The 14,080-nt window shown below is 43.2% G+C and overlaps 1 protein-coding gene across 4 annotated transcripts in view; it reads right to left on the bottom strand.

The window, feature by feature from the left end:
• Positions 1-5,248, bottom strand: part of flnbl (filamin B, like) — a 68,897-nt gene extending 63,649 nt beyond the window's left edge. For 3 of the 4 annotated variants that reach the window (XM_058373757.1, XM_058373758.1, XM_058373760.1), the window contains exon 1: positions 4,784-5,247. In XM_058373757.1, the coding sequence (XP_058229740.1) occupies positions 4,784-5,075 (292 nt within the window). In that variant the 5' untranslated portion in view covers positions 5,076-5,247. Of the gene's footprint in view, positions 1-4,783 lie in introns of all 4 variants that reach the window. The other variant, XM_058373759.1, reaches the window with a different exon arrangement.
• Positions 5,249-14,080: the final 8,832 nt, after the last annotated feature.

The following is a 14,080-nucleotide window of genomic DNA, read 5'->3' as shown; positions in this document are numbered from 1 at the left end:
AAACTCCTGTGAACTTGCAGGCTGCAAACTAAGAAGCAGCAGCAAACACGCAACCTCCGGTCCTCCTCCTCTGAGCTTATTCTCTGGAGATTAGACTCTGGCATGGTCTGATTTATTGAACTCCTGCTGGATCTGGATCTGCGAGGGAGGCCTGTGGTGGCTTGCGGTCGTCATCGTGATTAAAGGCTCTAAAACACCAGTGAATTCCATAGGCATGAGCCTGCTTTCTAGAGAAACGTATTAGTTTAGGCCGAGCTCGGAGGACGCGAGGAGGCGCTAGGCTTTCAACAGATTCCAAGGTCAAGCTGCTAGAACAAGCCACTGCAGAGCTGCGATGTTTTCTTTTTCTATTCGATAGGTCAGATCTCCGCTGTGATTCGGGTTGCTTGGCACTCTGCTCTGCTCCTCTGCTGGAATTTATGGACTGCTACCGGGGCGGCGGTGGTTTTTATTTAGCCGTGCAGATTACAGAGATACAAAACGCATCGCTCTTTATTGAGGAAGAGTCGACAGAGCTATAAAAACAGCAAAGCAAACCACCGTGTGGGCTGCGGCTTTCTGACGAACGCCGTGAACCGAGGGCTGAACTTCAAGTGACCATGTCAGGAAAGAGGAAAACAAAAAATAAAATAAAATAATAATAAAAAACAGATGGAAAGGCACTTAGTGTTAAGTGATGTCACGCAGCCAGACATCCTCCAAGCAACAGCACCTTCAGCTTATTACACCATCATAAAAATCAGGAATTCTGCCCAGCTCTTTCAGTCACTCGTGAACTTGAATGAACGCTTAGGAAACTGCGATTCTTTCTGCTCCCAACAGTAGGCAACCTCAAAAAAAAAAAATCAAGACGACCACTAGGGCTATTTTGAGATATTTCAAGTCCACACTATGATTATATTGGAACTGGATTGATGAAATATTCGCGTCAGACACTAAGCCACGATTGAAGACGTGGTGAAACGAGAGCGTCAAGATGTGGAGAGTGAGAAACAATGCCTCATCTGTCACCGTGTGCTCTGGGGCGTGTCTTCAACAGAACAGCAATCCTTCAAGTGAAAACCATCTTCTTACACTTAATCCCTAGCCTCCGACGCTGAGGGTCGACGCTCGAAAAGGCGCCAAAAGTTTTCGTCTTCACTTGTGTTATGGCCAACGTTTCTTAGCCCGTGACCAACGTTGGATTAGAGCAGCTAGCAACAAACCCGGGGTCACTCGGATTTTACTCGCGCAGACGAAAACCATGCTTCATGACGTCATCCTTTTGTCCTGAACTTGGCGAGCAGTTTTAACATGACGTGCTCACTGGCAAACGTTTTAGCATCAGCGCAAGTAAAGACTTTAATTATTTATTTTATTTGGCCGCCGCTGCATTTAAAATCCACCAATCAGGCAACCTATAAACATAATAGCTGAATCTGTAAACAAAACAAACAGAAAACTATCCTGATTAACCACCCTCGAGCTGAAAAACCTTTGTTTACGCGTCAAATTATGCACGAAACGATGATGTAAGCAGAAATATAGCAATTTCCTTCAGTCATAGGCCCATCCTCAAGCTGGAGGATCTCCTGGCATGGAGAATGTGTTCTCACACAATCAGTAACAGAGAGGAGTAACAATCGCACAAGCGGTTCCAGCTTTAAACACATCGGATACTTGGAACAAAGCACACACTTTCGTCTATTATGTCAGTGAGCAAGAAAAAAATTAAGTGATTTGAGGACTTGTACCTGTTTTAATCTACTCTAATGGGAGGTGATACAGGATACAGAGAGGCTATGGCTGACTAAGCAGCAATGGACATACAGTGGAACCTCGGCATATGAATGCCCTCCCTTACGATTTTTTTGCAAGCAATTTGCATCGGCTTACGAAGAATTTCCAACATACGATCGAACCGAACTAAGTTGTGTGTACGTCGGAAAGCTGTTCAATACTTCAGTGGAAAGCCAAGTGAAGGGAGTTTACGAATTTTACGATTATTTTTTCAGTCAGTGAAAGCTGTTTGGAAAGAGTCAACCCACAATACCAACGTTGCCTTTGGCATGCGTTCAAAAGCCAGGTGATTTTTCTCACGTTTATTTGTTGACAGATTGGTGGTGTGGGTGCTCTGTTCTATTTTTAGCCCAAGCTTGGTGGCACGACTTCCTGTGAGGACCCTTGACACGGAATGCTTGGCTTGGGTCAGTTCTTTGTAAGCAGCTGTACAGTTCACTGGGAATATTTTTGGGTGGCTGGAACGGATTATCTGCATTTACATTATTCCTTATAGGAAAATTAGATTCGCAATACAAATTTTCACCTCAAGAACTCTCCTAAATTCCTATGCCGAGGTTCCGCTGTACTTTATTCAAAACTCACATTCACATTTTGTCGAAATGCACTTCAGATACTGACCTTTCACACACATTTAGCTAGCTGTATAACCTTTAGCTGACGATCCTGTCGGCAGGCACGCTTTCCAAACATCAATCTATATCTAACCTTATAGAGCCAGAGTAAACAACATCCCCTGAACAGGAAGAGACCATCAGCAGGACACAACTGTGTAAACTGTACCCTATGGAGGACGTCCGTCTACTTCCTGAGTAAACAGGTGGGATGATAAAAAAAAAAAAAAGGTGGAATGGTTTCAAGCTAAGCTAATACAGGGGAAAACACACCTTGGCTCATGATTTGTCACATTATCTGAATTAGAAAGCGTCTGGACAAAAAAGGACTCATTTCAAAGCTTACACAGGTACAATGCTGGCAAGGCTTTACACACACACACAAAAAAAAAAAAAAAAGGAAAAAGAGTTCTGGGAATTCACCAAGCATTCAGCTCAATAAAACAGAAGCATGTTCATGCCCATGCCTAGCACAAAGCATGCGGTCCAAGTGGATTATTTCCTTCCAGAATGTTCTTTGTAGAAACTTTAGCAGAAGACAGTCACATGATGAATGAGTTCAGCCTCAACATAGTTTGCATAAATGACAGCATGACAATGTTTACCTCACTGAGGAACTCGGACCACTCTGATGATGATGAGGCTAAACACAAGCCAGAATCAGATCAGGATTTTGTTCCCCCCCCCACCCAAACATGGCACTAGTGCTGCAGTACTCTGGTTTAAGTCTTCAGTGGTTTATCAAAATCAATACACAAAGCACCAGGGTTAATTTTCCCCCCAGTTTCAGCTCTGATATATTGAGTTAAGGACACACCCACTTCTCAATCATATCACAATAGCATTTTAACCTGGTGATCTCTCAATGAAGGTAGTTTTAAAATCAGTCTAAAATAAAAGCCTGCATTGCTGAGAAAGAAGCAAAAAGGTTGGAGTCTTCTTTCGGCTTTTCCCTTCAGGGGTCTCCACATCAAATCATCTCTCTCCACCTATCCCTATCTTCTCCTCAACACTTACACCCACTAGCTTCATATCCTCATTTATTACATCCATGTACCTCCTCTTTGCCTCCTGCCTGGCAGCTCCATGTCCAACATTCTCCTACCAATATACTCACTCTCCCTCCTCTGAACATGTCCAAACCATCTTAATCTGTCCTCTCCCTAACTTCGTCCCCCAAACGTCCAACATGAGCTGTGATGTACAGAGTCAATAAGAGATAAAAAAAAAAAAAAAAAAGTCTTTATCTAGGTGAGGTGATTGGACATATGGATTATGAATAAAGCACCTAATTTTCTTGGACATGCCACATGTTCCCATGACAAAGATATTCTATATTCTATCTAGATATAATGTATAGGGTGAAAATTATTCCCAAACATTAGATAAAAACAATCGGAGGCTTCATGTCTAAGCCTGGACAAATCTTTTCACTTGAAATTTGCAGCAAGTTTTATTTCTTATTCTTACGTTAGCATAGAACGTTAAAAGTTGAAAATAATGACTGGGGTATGAACAGACTAAGATAGCTGTGACCATTATTTACATTAAAATCAATATGCGAGTCAACCCTCAGCAGTTTAATCATGACATGTCTTCATTTCTCTGTAATGTGGTTCAACTTCTGGTTCTTTCAGATGGCTACTAAAAGTGGCAATTAGCGAGTCTTCGATCATTACAAACCCACGAGATGTTTAGATGTCAGAAATATTTTCTGCTCAACGTTGATATGTTAACCACCTTGGATCAGTCGTAGCCTGACTCGACTCGGTTCTCTGTTAAGACCTAGCATTTTTCTGTCAAATGAGTCATTTAAATAGTCAAATACGGGGACTGTGCCGGAATTTCAATCCTCGACATAAAAGGAGGCTGGAGAAAAGGTGTTACAGGAAAGGAGACCTGCATTTACATGGAAACAGACTAGGTATGGAAAGGGAGGTGTCCCTGTGCATAGAAGTGCTTTATCTTTTGACCACACGTTTTATTCCAGGGGGTTTAAATGATTCCAAGTTAATTTTTAATATATATATATATAAAAAAAACAGACTAGGTGTGTCCATGTTTTTTCTGACTATCTTCTGCAGATGTTTCGAAACAGACAGTAGAGCTTGATTTGGCTTCATTTGGTGTGGGAACTTGGGTTACTTTGTTAAAAATGTAGAGGTGTAATTTATATTAATAAAGGGCTGAGGTTTGTGAGGAGCCATGCAGTGACAGGTGCACTTTAAACCAGCTCAAATATATCCTAGATCCAAATTCCAGATTTTTTTAAAGCTTTAAACTGCGTTTGTTTGCCCATCAGGTGTTTTAGGGGCATTTAGAGATTGCGGTCAAGGTGTAAAAGGCGTGCAATACGAGAAGTAAAAGCAAGCCCAGGTAGCGGAGGTTACCTATGGAGACGAGGCGAATGTTCTCGCGGTCCAGGAACTCGAGCGCCACGGAAACGTTCTCCAGCTTCATCTGGCGAAAGGTGGGCCTGGCGTGGTACTTCCGGTACATTTTCTTCTGGCTGAGCACCTCGAGCAGGGCGATGAGCCGCAGTCCGTCGTTCAGGTCCATCTGCAGGTCAGCTATCCGCTTGTTCACGCACTTCAGGTGCTCGTTGCACCAGCGCGTGAACGTGTTCTGCTGGATCTTCTTCCACGGCGCGTCCTCGGCCAGGTCTTTCTCCGTCGCGGGCATGTTGTTCTGCTGTATAAACTCCTTCCAATAGTCTTTTATTTAAAGTTTTCTGCTTTAATCGTCAGTGCGCGCGCCTGAGGGAGAACGTGTGTGAGTGTGTGTGTGTGTGTTGCTCTGCGCCGAGCAGCGTCTGAACTCTACAGTCCTGCAGCCCAGGATCTTTTCCCCCTGCCGTCGGAGCGGCCGCGCATGCGCGTTGCGAATCAGAATGACGCCACTGTCTTCGCTTTGGGATAATGAGCACTTGACCTCAGCCCCGTGAGAAACACCTGAGCACTCTTAAGTGTGAATGATTGTGACGTCACCCCCGGTAATTAGCACCCCGAGCTTTATTTCTGCCCCAGGATTTCTCTGCAAAGCTGTAGCTCTGGTCCTACTCTGCTTGCGTACATCATTGGTCTCACTAGAAAGTTGTATAACTTCATAAATATTCGGAATGTTTGCATGAAAGCAAGGATCGAGCGAAATCTTCATCATCCCTCTTTCATCATCCTCACCCTGATTTTCTGACACCACTTTGTCATAGTTAAGGTTTAAATCCAGGGCCGATCACAGGAACCCTGGAGCATGGTAGAAATACCCCCTGAATGGGATGCCAGTCTATTACCATGCCACCACACATACTTACACATAGGGGCGATTAGTGGCTCAGTGAGACTGATCAGATTGCACCTTCAGCAATGAGGCTGAGGCTGTTCCATTAGCGCTGTATCATGGCTGACCCTGTGCTTGGACTCTGTTTACTTACTATGATGTTATCGGATGGCTTAGTGGTTAGCACTGTTGCCCACAGCAAGAAGGTCCTGGGTTCGAACAGGCAGGGGCCTTTCTGTGTGGAGTTTACATGTTCTCCCCGTTTACTCCGGGTACTCCGGTTTCCTCCCACAGCCCAAAAACATGTACATTAGGTTGACTGGGTATTCTAATTTGGCTGTAGGAGTGAGTGTGAGTGTGTGTGGTTGTCTGTCTATATGTGTGGCCCTGTGATGGACTGGTGACCTGTCCAGGGTGTACCCCTGCCTTTCGACCAATGTGTGCTGGGATAGGCTCCAGCAGATTCCCGTGACCCTAATTAGGAATAAAGCGGGTATAGAAAATGGATGTTATCGGAAAGTGCTAATGACCTGGAGGAAAATCTTGTGGAGCTCCAAAGCGACTGACATTTCATCGTATTTTATACGACTGAGGATTAAGGGCCTTGCTCAGGGGTCTATCTGGAGCAGCGTGGTGGACCTGGGTTTCAAACTCGCAACCTTCTAATCAATAGTCCTTAACACCTTAACCACTAAGCTAGTGCATCCCTAAATCTTAAACTGTTACACTGTCCGAATATTTCTCTGACCGGTGAGTGGCCGAACTGTGTTCTTCCCGGACCGGATTTGGATAACCCTGCTCTAGGCCCACTTACCAAGCTTATACAAATTGTGCACCACCCTGGAGAAAAGTTTTCTTTTTAACATCAAGGGCACAGTTTGATAAATTCTATGGTAGTGTCGTAATCAATTTTCTGGCTGTTTTCAGCTACGATCCGAATAAATCACTCAGATGATTCAGTATTGCCTCACAGCTCCCTGCAAGTGAGACATGTATTCACCACACCCAGTCCATGCAGTGTTTAACTTTGACATTTGACAAAGCAGCAGGTTCCCACAAGAACATCTATGCTTATATCATTTTAAAGGCAAGTATGCAGACAAGCCGAGAGCTGAGATCTAGCCACTGAGATAGTCATAATGATAACGTTTCAGCGAGACAAATGAACAGTATTCAGCAGCATGGTCACTGTTACCATTACATTAGTTCTATAAGAATTGGGACATTGTCTTTTTTTTCCCCCAGTGTAATAGTGACACGTCGTTTGGCTCGTCACAGCGGTAATGAATGACCAAAAGGATTTGCTCATAGTGCCCCACCAAAGCTTTGAGCTAATCAGAGTGTCTCAACCACAGTTTATCTCCTCAGGGTGCACACTAAGTGTATATACTCATGGCCTAGCTGTCTGGACTCATCATCAGCTGATTCATCCAAGGAGTTACATCAACTTCCCCTAGAGCCAGAGTACACCTGTCAGCTATCAGACAGTTCTAGAGGCAGTTCCTGGTTTCTTCTCATTAATGGTAGTGCTGAAAACTCCAGAATGGGAATCACAGCCATTTTATACACAATTTTAATGCACCATATATTTTGTTCCATTTTGGATTGTGTTATTTGTATCAGAAGATTGCGAATGATCATAACGACACCTCCATGATCTCGGAGGATTCGGGCTTGTTTTTATAAAAGCCTGTAGAGATCTAGGACCGTGGATAATGGATAGGAAATGGTGTGAAAAAAGGAGGAACTCGTGATCAACCTGTAAATGATGGTGGAAGTGGGAGAGCAATTAGATGTATGGTTGCTAGTGGCAGCGGCTCACTCTTCTTTTAATGGAGGGTGTGGCTGACAAACACAGCAGCAGGAGGATTTCTGAGGTGCACTCGAGTCCAACCTTGCAGCAAGATCCGTAACTGCAAACATTACTGCTAAAACAGCTCGGGTGCTACAGCTACAGAACCTGTAGAGTCACACAGGACTCTTCAATACACTCAGATTTACACATTACCTTATAATCTTTTGTTCCTTTAAATTTCTAATATTTTTTTCATCTATCTATCTGTGTCCATCTATCTATCTATCTGTCCGTCCGTCCATCTATCTATCTATCTATCTATCTATCTATCTATCTATCTATCTATCTATCTATCTATCTATCTATCTATCTATCTATCTGTCTGTCCATCCATCTCTCTATCTATCTATCTATCTATCTATCTATCTATCTATCTATCTATCTATCTATCTATCTATCTGTCTGTCTGTCTGTCTGTCTGTCTGTCCATCCATCCATCCATCCATCCCTCCCTCCCTCCCTCCCTCCCTCCCTCCCTCCCTCCCTCCCTCCGTCCGTCCGTCCGTCCGTCCGTCCATCTATCTATCTATCTATCTATCTATCTATCTATCTATCTATCTATCTATCTGTCTGTCCATCCATCTCTCTATCTATGTCTGTCCGTCCATCTATCTGTCTGTCTGTCTGTCCGTCCGTCCGTCCGTCCGTCCATCCATCCATCCATCCATCCATCCGTCTGTCCGTCCGTCCGTCCGTCCGTCCGTCCGTCCATCTATCTATCTATCTATCTATCTATCTATCTATCTATCTATCTATCTATCTATCCATCCATCCATCTCTCTATCTGTCTGTCCGTCCGTCCGTCCGTCCGTCCGTCCGTCCGTCTATCTATCTATCTATCTATCTATCTATCTATCTATCTATCTATCTATCTATCTATCTGTCTGTCCATCCATCTCTCTATCTATCTATCTGTCTGTCTGTCTATGTCCGTCCGTCCGTCCGTCCGTCCGTCCATCTATCTATCTATCTATCTATCTATCTATCTATCTATCTATCTGTCTGTCCATCCATCTCTCTATCTGTCTGTCTGTCTGTCTGTCCGTCCGTCTGTCCGTCCGTCCGTCCGTCCGTCTATCTATCTATCTATCTATCTATCTATCTATCTATCTATCTATCTATCTATCTATCTGTCTGTCCATCCATCTCTCTATCTATCTATCTGTCTGTCCATCTATCTATCTATCTATCTATCTATCTATCTATCTATCTATCTATCTATCTATCTATCTATCTATCTATCTATCTGTCTATCTGTCTGTCCATCCATCTCTCTATCTATCTATCTGTCTGTCCATCCATCTCTCTATCTATCTATCTATCTATCTATCTATCTGTCTGTCTGTCTGTCTGTCTGTCTGTCTATCTATCTATCTATCTATCTATCTATCTATCTGTCTGTCTGTCTGTCTGTCTGTCTGTCCGTCCATCCGTCCGTGTCTATCTATCTATCTATCTATCTATCTATCTATCTATCTATCTATCTATCTATAGAACCAACGTTTACAAAGTCAATAGCAGTAAACATCCTTAAGGGCATATATATATATATATTATATAACTTTATATAACGTCTTTATATGTAAGGTAAAGACGAGGTATCTGCGCCATTACAGTAAAATAATGAGTGACAGACAGGATGGTGTGAGGCTTCTCCCGTTCACTCGCTCACCCACAGAAGAACCATGAATCAGCCACTTTAGCTTCAGATTTTCTGCCTGAATTGCACCTGATCAAGCTTTAAAAGAGCACTGCCCTTGATAAGAATCGATTCTGTGTCACTGATAATCAGGGAACGCTTACAGAGGACCTTTATGTGGCATAAACTCGTCCACACAACATTTCAAGAGTGGAGGCCTGAAGAATTTCCTGTCAGCATTTGGATACTTGGCTCAACGTCATATTTATAATTCCTTATATGACAAGTATGTCAGTTTCGGAGTAACTAAAGCATGATGGAAGATGCATTCCTCAGATTGTTCACATATAAACCAGCATTTCCCCGAAGCATGGCAATTATAAGCATGAGGGCTTCCAGTCTGGACAAATGAACAATGCCGAGTAGGATCGACAGAAATTCCAGACCAGAATAGCCTTCTTGATTAATTTAGTACATGAAATGATCACACACCCATCTCGGATTCCTCAGTATCTCAGAGCTTCTCTATGTGTCCAAAAGTAAGCACTCACTCAGGTGTCCTTGAGTGTCATGCCCACGTTAACAGATGTTCTTCTATGCTTTTATAATAAGCTCCACTCTCCTCAGAAGGCTTTCTACTAGATTTTGGAGCGTGGCTGTTGGGATTTGTGATCATTCATGTACAATAGCATTAGTGAGGAGTGCAATCAGCGTTCCAGTTCATCCCAAAGGTGTTCATCAATGGCGATCAGGATGCAGAACACATGGAGTTCTTCCTGGACCACACATTTTATGCTGCTGAAACATGTTAAGGTTCCTGGATTTTAGTAAAGGGAAATTGTAATGCTAGACTATACAGTGACATTCTACACCCATCAGGCATAACATTATGAGCAGTGACAGGTGAAGTGAATAAGACTGATGATCTCATCATGGCACCTGTTAGTGTTTGGGATATATCAGGCAGCAAGTGAACATTTTGTCCTTAAAGTTGATGTGTTAGAAGCAGGAAAAATGGGCAAGGGTAAGGATTTGAGTGAGTTTGATGAAGGGCCAGATTGTGATGGCTAGACGACTGGATCAGAGCGTCTCCAAAACTTGTCTGCAGTGGTCAGTATCTATCAAAAATGGTCCAAGAAAGGAACAGTGGTGACCTGGCGACCAAGGGTCACTGATGCACGTAGGGAGTGAAGGCTGGCCCGTGTGATCCGATCCAACAGATGAACTACTGTTGAAGAAGTTAATGCTGGTTCTGATAGGCAGGTGGTCATAATGTTATGCCTGTTCAGTGTGTACAACAACCTAAGGAAGGCCTGCATGTGGGTTTAAAGCCATATCGTGTATTTTAGACACGTGTATTTCAAGTGTGCATTAGAAGTGCTCTAGATGATTATATAAAAATAGCCTCACTGATCTAATTCACTCTGAGAGAGGTGTATGTGCGTCCAGTTTGCACGGACGTGTATATAATCGTCTCTTACTTGTTATTAGCCTTGTAGGTCCAGACCAAAAAAAATCAAGGACAGATGGGTTTAGAGATCATGGTCCATGTTAAGGTCCAGCAGGATCCATGAGAGAGCTCATGCTGGACGGAGATCTATTTGTGGACGTCTTGGTCTGCAGGAGTGTATTCCAGACTCAAGGTCTCTAAGGTATACGATGCTCATACAGTATGGTGTATATGTTAGGGACTGCCATCTTGTGTCCAAACACAACACTGACGATGACGTCCGTATTCTTTTAGATTAGATTCAACTTTGTCAATGCACAAGGCGATGAAATGCAGTTAGGATCTAACCAGAAGGGCAAAGCAGTAGTGAAGTATAAACATATGTACAGATAAACAACGACCCCAGGATCAAACTGGGGACCTTAAGATCTTCAGGCTAACGATATTCCAAACCGATATCCCAAATCCACAGATTTGGGAAAACGTTGATAGTCACGTTTTCTGTAAGATGATATGTTTTAGCATTTAGCGAGAATCTTGTGTTAGTGCATTTTGTAAAAGAGGTGTTCTTTTCCTCCAGACACAGAAGCCAGGTGAGACGGCTTGTGAGAAAAACTTTCTCGAGAACATGACAAGCACCAATTATTTCCATTTTTATTTTCTATTTCAAGACATGCTGGGGTTTCTTCATAAAGCACAGACATTCTAGAGGATTAAACGTAACTACAAATGGATAAAAAAGTCAGTAGTGTTTATTAATAAAGCACAGGACCGTTGCAGAAGTATCTTCTTCCTCTTCTTTCGGCTGTTCCCTTCAGGGGTCTCCACAGCGAATCATCTCTCTCCACCTATCCCTATCTTCCGCATCCTCAACACTTGCACCCACTAGCTTCATAATCCTCATTTATTACATCCATATTCCTCCTCTTTGCCTCCATGTCCATGTCCAACATTCTCCTACCAATATACTCACTCTCCCTCCTCTGAACATGTCCAAACCATCTTAATCTGGGTTTGTCCCCGAAATATCCAACATGAGCTGTACTCGTTCCTAATCCTGTCCAACCTCGTCACTCCCAAAGAGAACCTCAACATCTTCAGCTCTGACTCCTGTCTCTAAACCATACAGCATGGCCGGTCTCACCACTGTCTATGCTTAAAAGACCAAATACTGGGATCATTACAGACATTAGTGTAGAAACATAACTGCTGCTGCACTGACAAACAAATCCCATTAAGGCACAAGTGCTGGACGAACAGTTTTGTCTGGTGTGTATCGTCCATGCCCCCGGCTTCTCCTCCTTCTGCTCATGAACCAAATAAAAATAATAAAAATAATAATAAAGGCAACATGTCGAGAGGAGAAAAGTTGTATTTTTTATTAAAACCATGCACATCACATTGTGTTAGTGCAAATATTTAACTCTGTGTCCAGGAACTCCGTGGCAGCTCTCTGTGCTCTTTTACAAAATAGAATTTCAAACAAATTGTCTCTTGCGGAAAAAAGGATTCTCTCAAATCAATAGGTTCAAAATGATTAACCAAACCAAAAAAAAAAAAAAGAATAAGGAAAGAATTATTCACAGGCTGAACGCTGTACTGGATGAGGAGACTGGAGTTCCTCTGAATTATACCTTCACTGTCCACTTTAATAGGAACACATATACGCCTGCTCGGTTATGCAGTTCTCGTGTGGCAGCGGTGCAAGAAAGATAAACTACCAAATATCAGGATGAAGTGAAATTTCACTAATAACGAGGGCCGGTTTGAGTATTTCCGAAACCGCTGGGAGTTTTGAACATAATCTCAAGAGTTTAACCAGAATGGTGTGAGGGGAGGAAAAATAATAATAATAATAATGTACTGGTTAGAGTACACCAATAAAGCATAACATTATGACCACCTGCCTAATATTGTGTTGGTCCCCCTTTTACTGACCCGTCTGGCACTGTGTATTCTGACAGCTTTCTATCAGAACCAGCATCAACTTCTTCAGCAATCTGAGCAACAGTAGCTCGTCTGTTGGATCGGATCACACGGGCCAGCCTTCTCTCCCCACGTGTATCAGTGAGCCTTGGTTGCCCATGATCCTGTCACCGGTTCACCACTGTTCCTTCCTTGGAGCACTTTTGATAGATACTGACCACTGCAGACCGGGAACACCCCACAAGAGCTGCAGTTTTGGAGATGCTCTGATCCAGTGGTCTAGACATCACAATTCATCAAACTCGCTCAAATCCTTATGCTTGCCCATCTTTCCTGCTTCTAACACATCAACTTGGAGGACAAAATATTCACTTGCTGCCTAATATATCCCACCCACTAACAGGTGCCATGATGAGATCAGTGTTATTCACCGGTCAGTGCTCATAATGTTAGGCCTATACAGTAACTCAGGAAATCCCTATTTGATGAGCTGTGGTGAGCAGAAAAGCATCCCAGCATGCACAAGACATTCTTGAGGTGGATGAGCTCCAACAGCAGATCACTTTGGTTCACGTGTTCTCATGACTCCTGTTCTTTCCTGATCGCAGTGGAACCTGATGCGGTCTTCTGCTATTGTAGCTCATCCACCTCATACTAAGATTTGACGTCTTGTTCGTTCGGAAATGTTTTTCTGCTCAGCACAGATGTAAACACTGCTCATTTCAGTTACTATAGACTTCCTGTCAGCTCAGACTAGTGAGCTCTGATCTCTAAACAAAGTGTTCCAGCCTGCAAACCTTCCACCTTCTACTCACAGCATGTTTTTTTTTTTTTTGTAAGTTTAAGCTTGTTGAGGCTCTGGTTCGTTGATCAGGGTTCAAGCCCTAGGACTGTGAAAAACTGCCACAAGCACCCCCAGCCCACCTGCTCCAGGGGCACTGCATCATGGCTGATGCTCTGACCCCAACCCCCAAGGATGGGACACACAAAGAAAGAATTTCAATGTGCTTTAATGTATTTGTGACAAAGACAACTTAACTCTTAAGTGAAAACCCCAGGAAATCAGCAGTTTCCGAAACACCATGCCACATCACGGAGCTCAGACTTTCTCCCCTTTCTGGTGTTTAATGCACACAGTTGCTGCTACATGATTGAGAATACGGCATAAACGTTCCTATTAAAGTGAACAATCAGCGTAGCTCTTGCAGTTTGTTCTGGATCGTCACGATTAAAGCTACACATGTCTAAATAAAATCACCGAATTAGTTTTCCATCATGGTACGTTCCTACTCGGCTACAAACCAGACGCCCAATCGACTGTAACGTACCACAAGCCGCATGAAGATACGGTCTCTCCTTTGGTTCCGACACTCCTAGGGGTGAACAACCACCATGCATTGTGTTGTGAATGATTAAAAAGAAACAAGTCCGAGCAATAAGAACTGGTCTGGTGGAAAGAAAGAAAGATAAAAAGAAAGACCGGCATGCTAAAACGCGAGCGGCGGATCGTTCCAGCTTAGCAAACGGACTTCAGCAGAACA

Source organism: Hemibagrus wyckioides, linkage group LG21 (genome assembly GCF_019097595.1).
Source record: "Hemibagrus wyckioides isolate EC202008001 linkage group LG21, SWU_Hwy_1.0, whole genome shotgun sequence".
In the NCBI taxonomy this organism is placed as follows: Eukaryota; Metazoa; Chordata; class Actinopteri; order Siluriformes; family Bagridae; genus Hemibagrus; species Hemibagrus wyckioides.
Note: the sequence above shows the minus strand (reverse complement) of the source record. Positions and strands in the feature narration are given on the sequence as shown.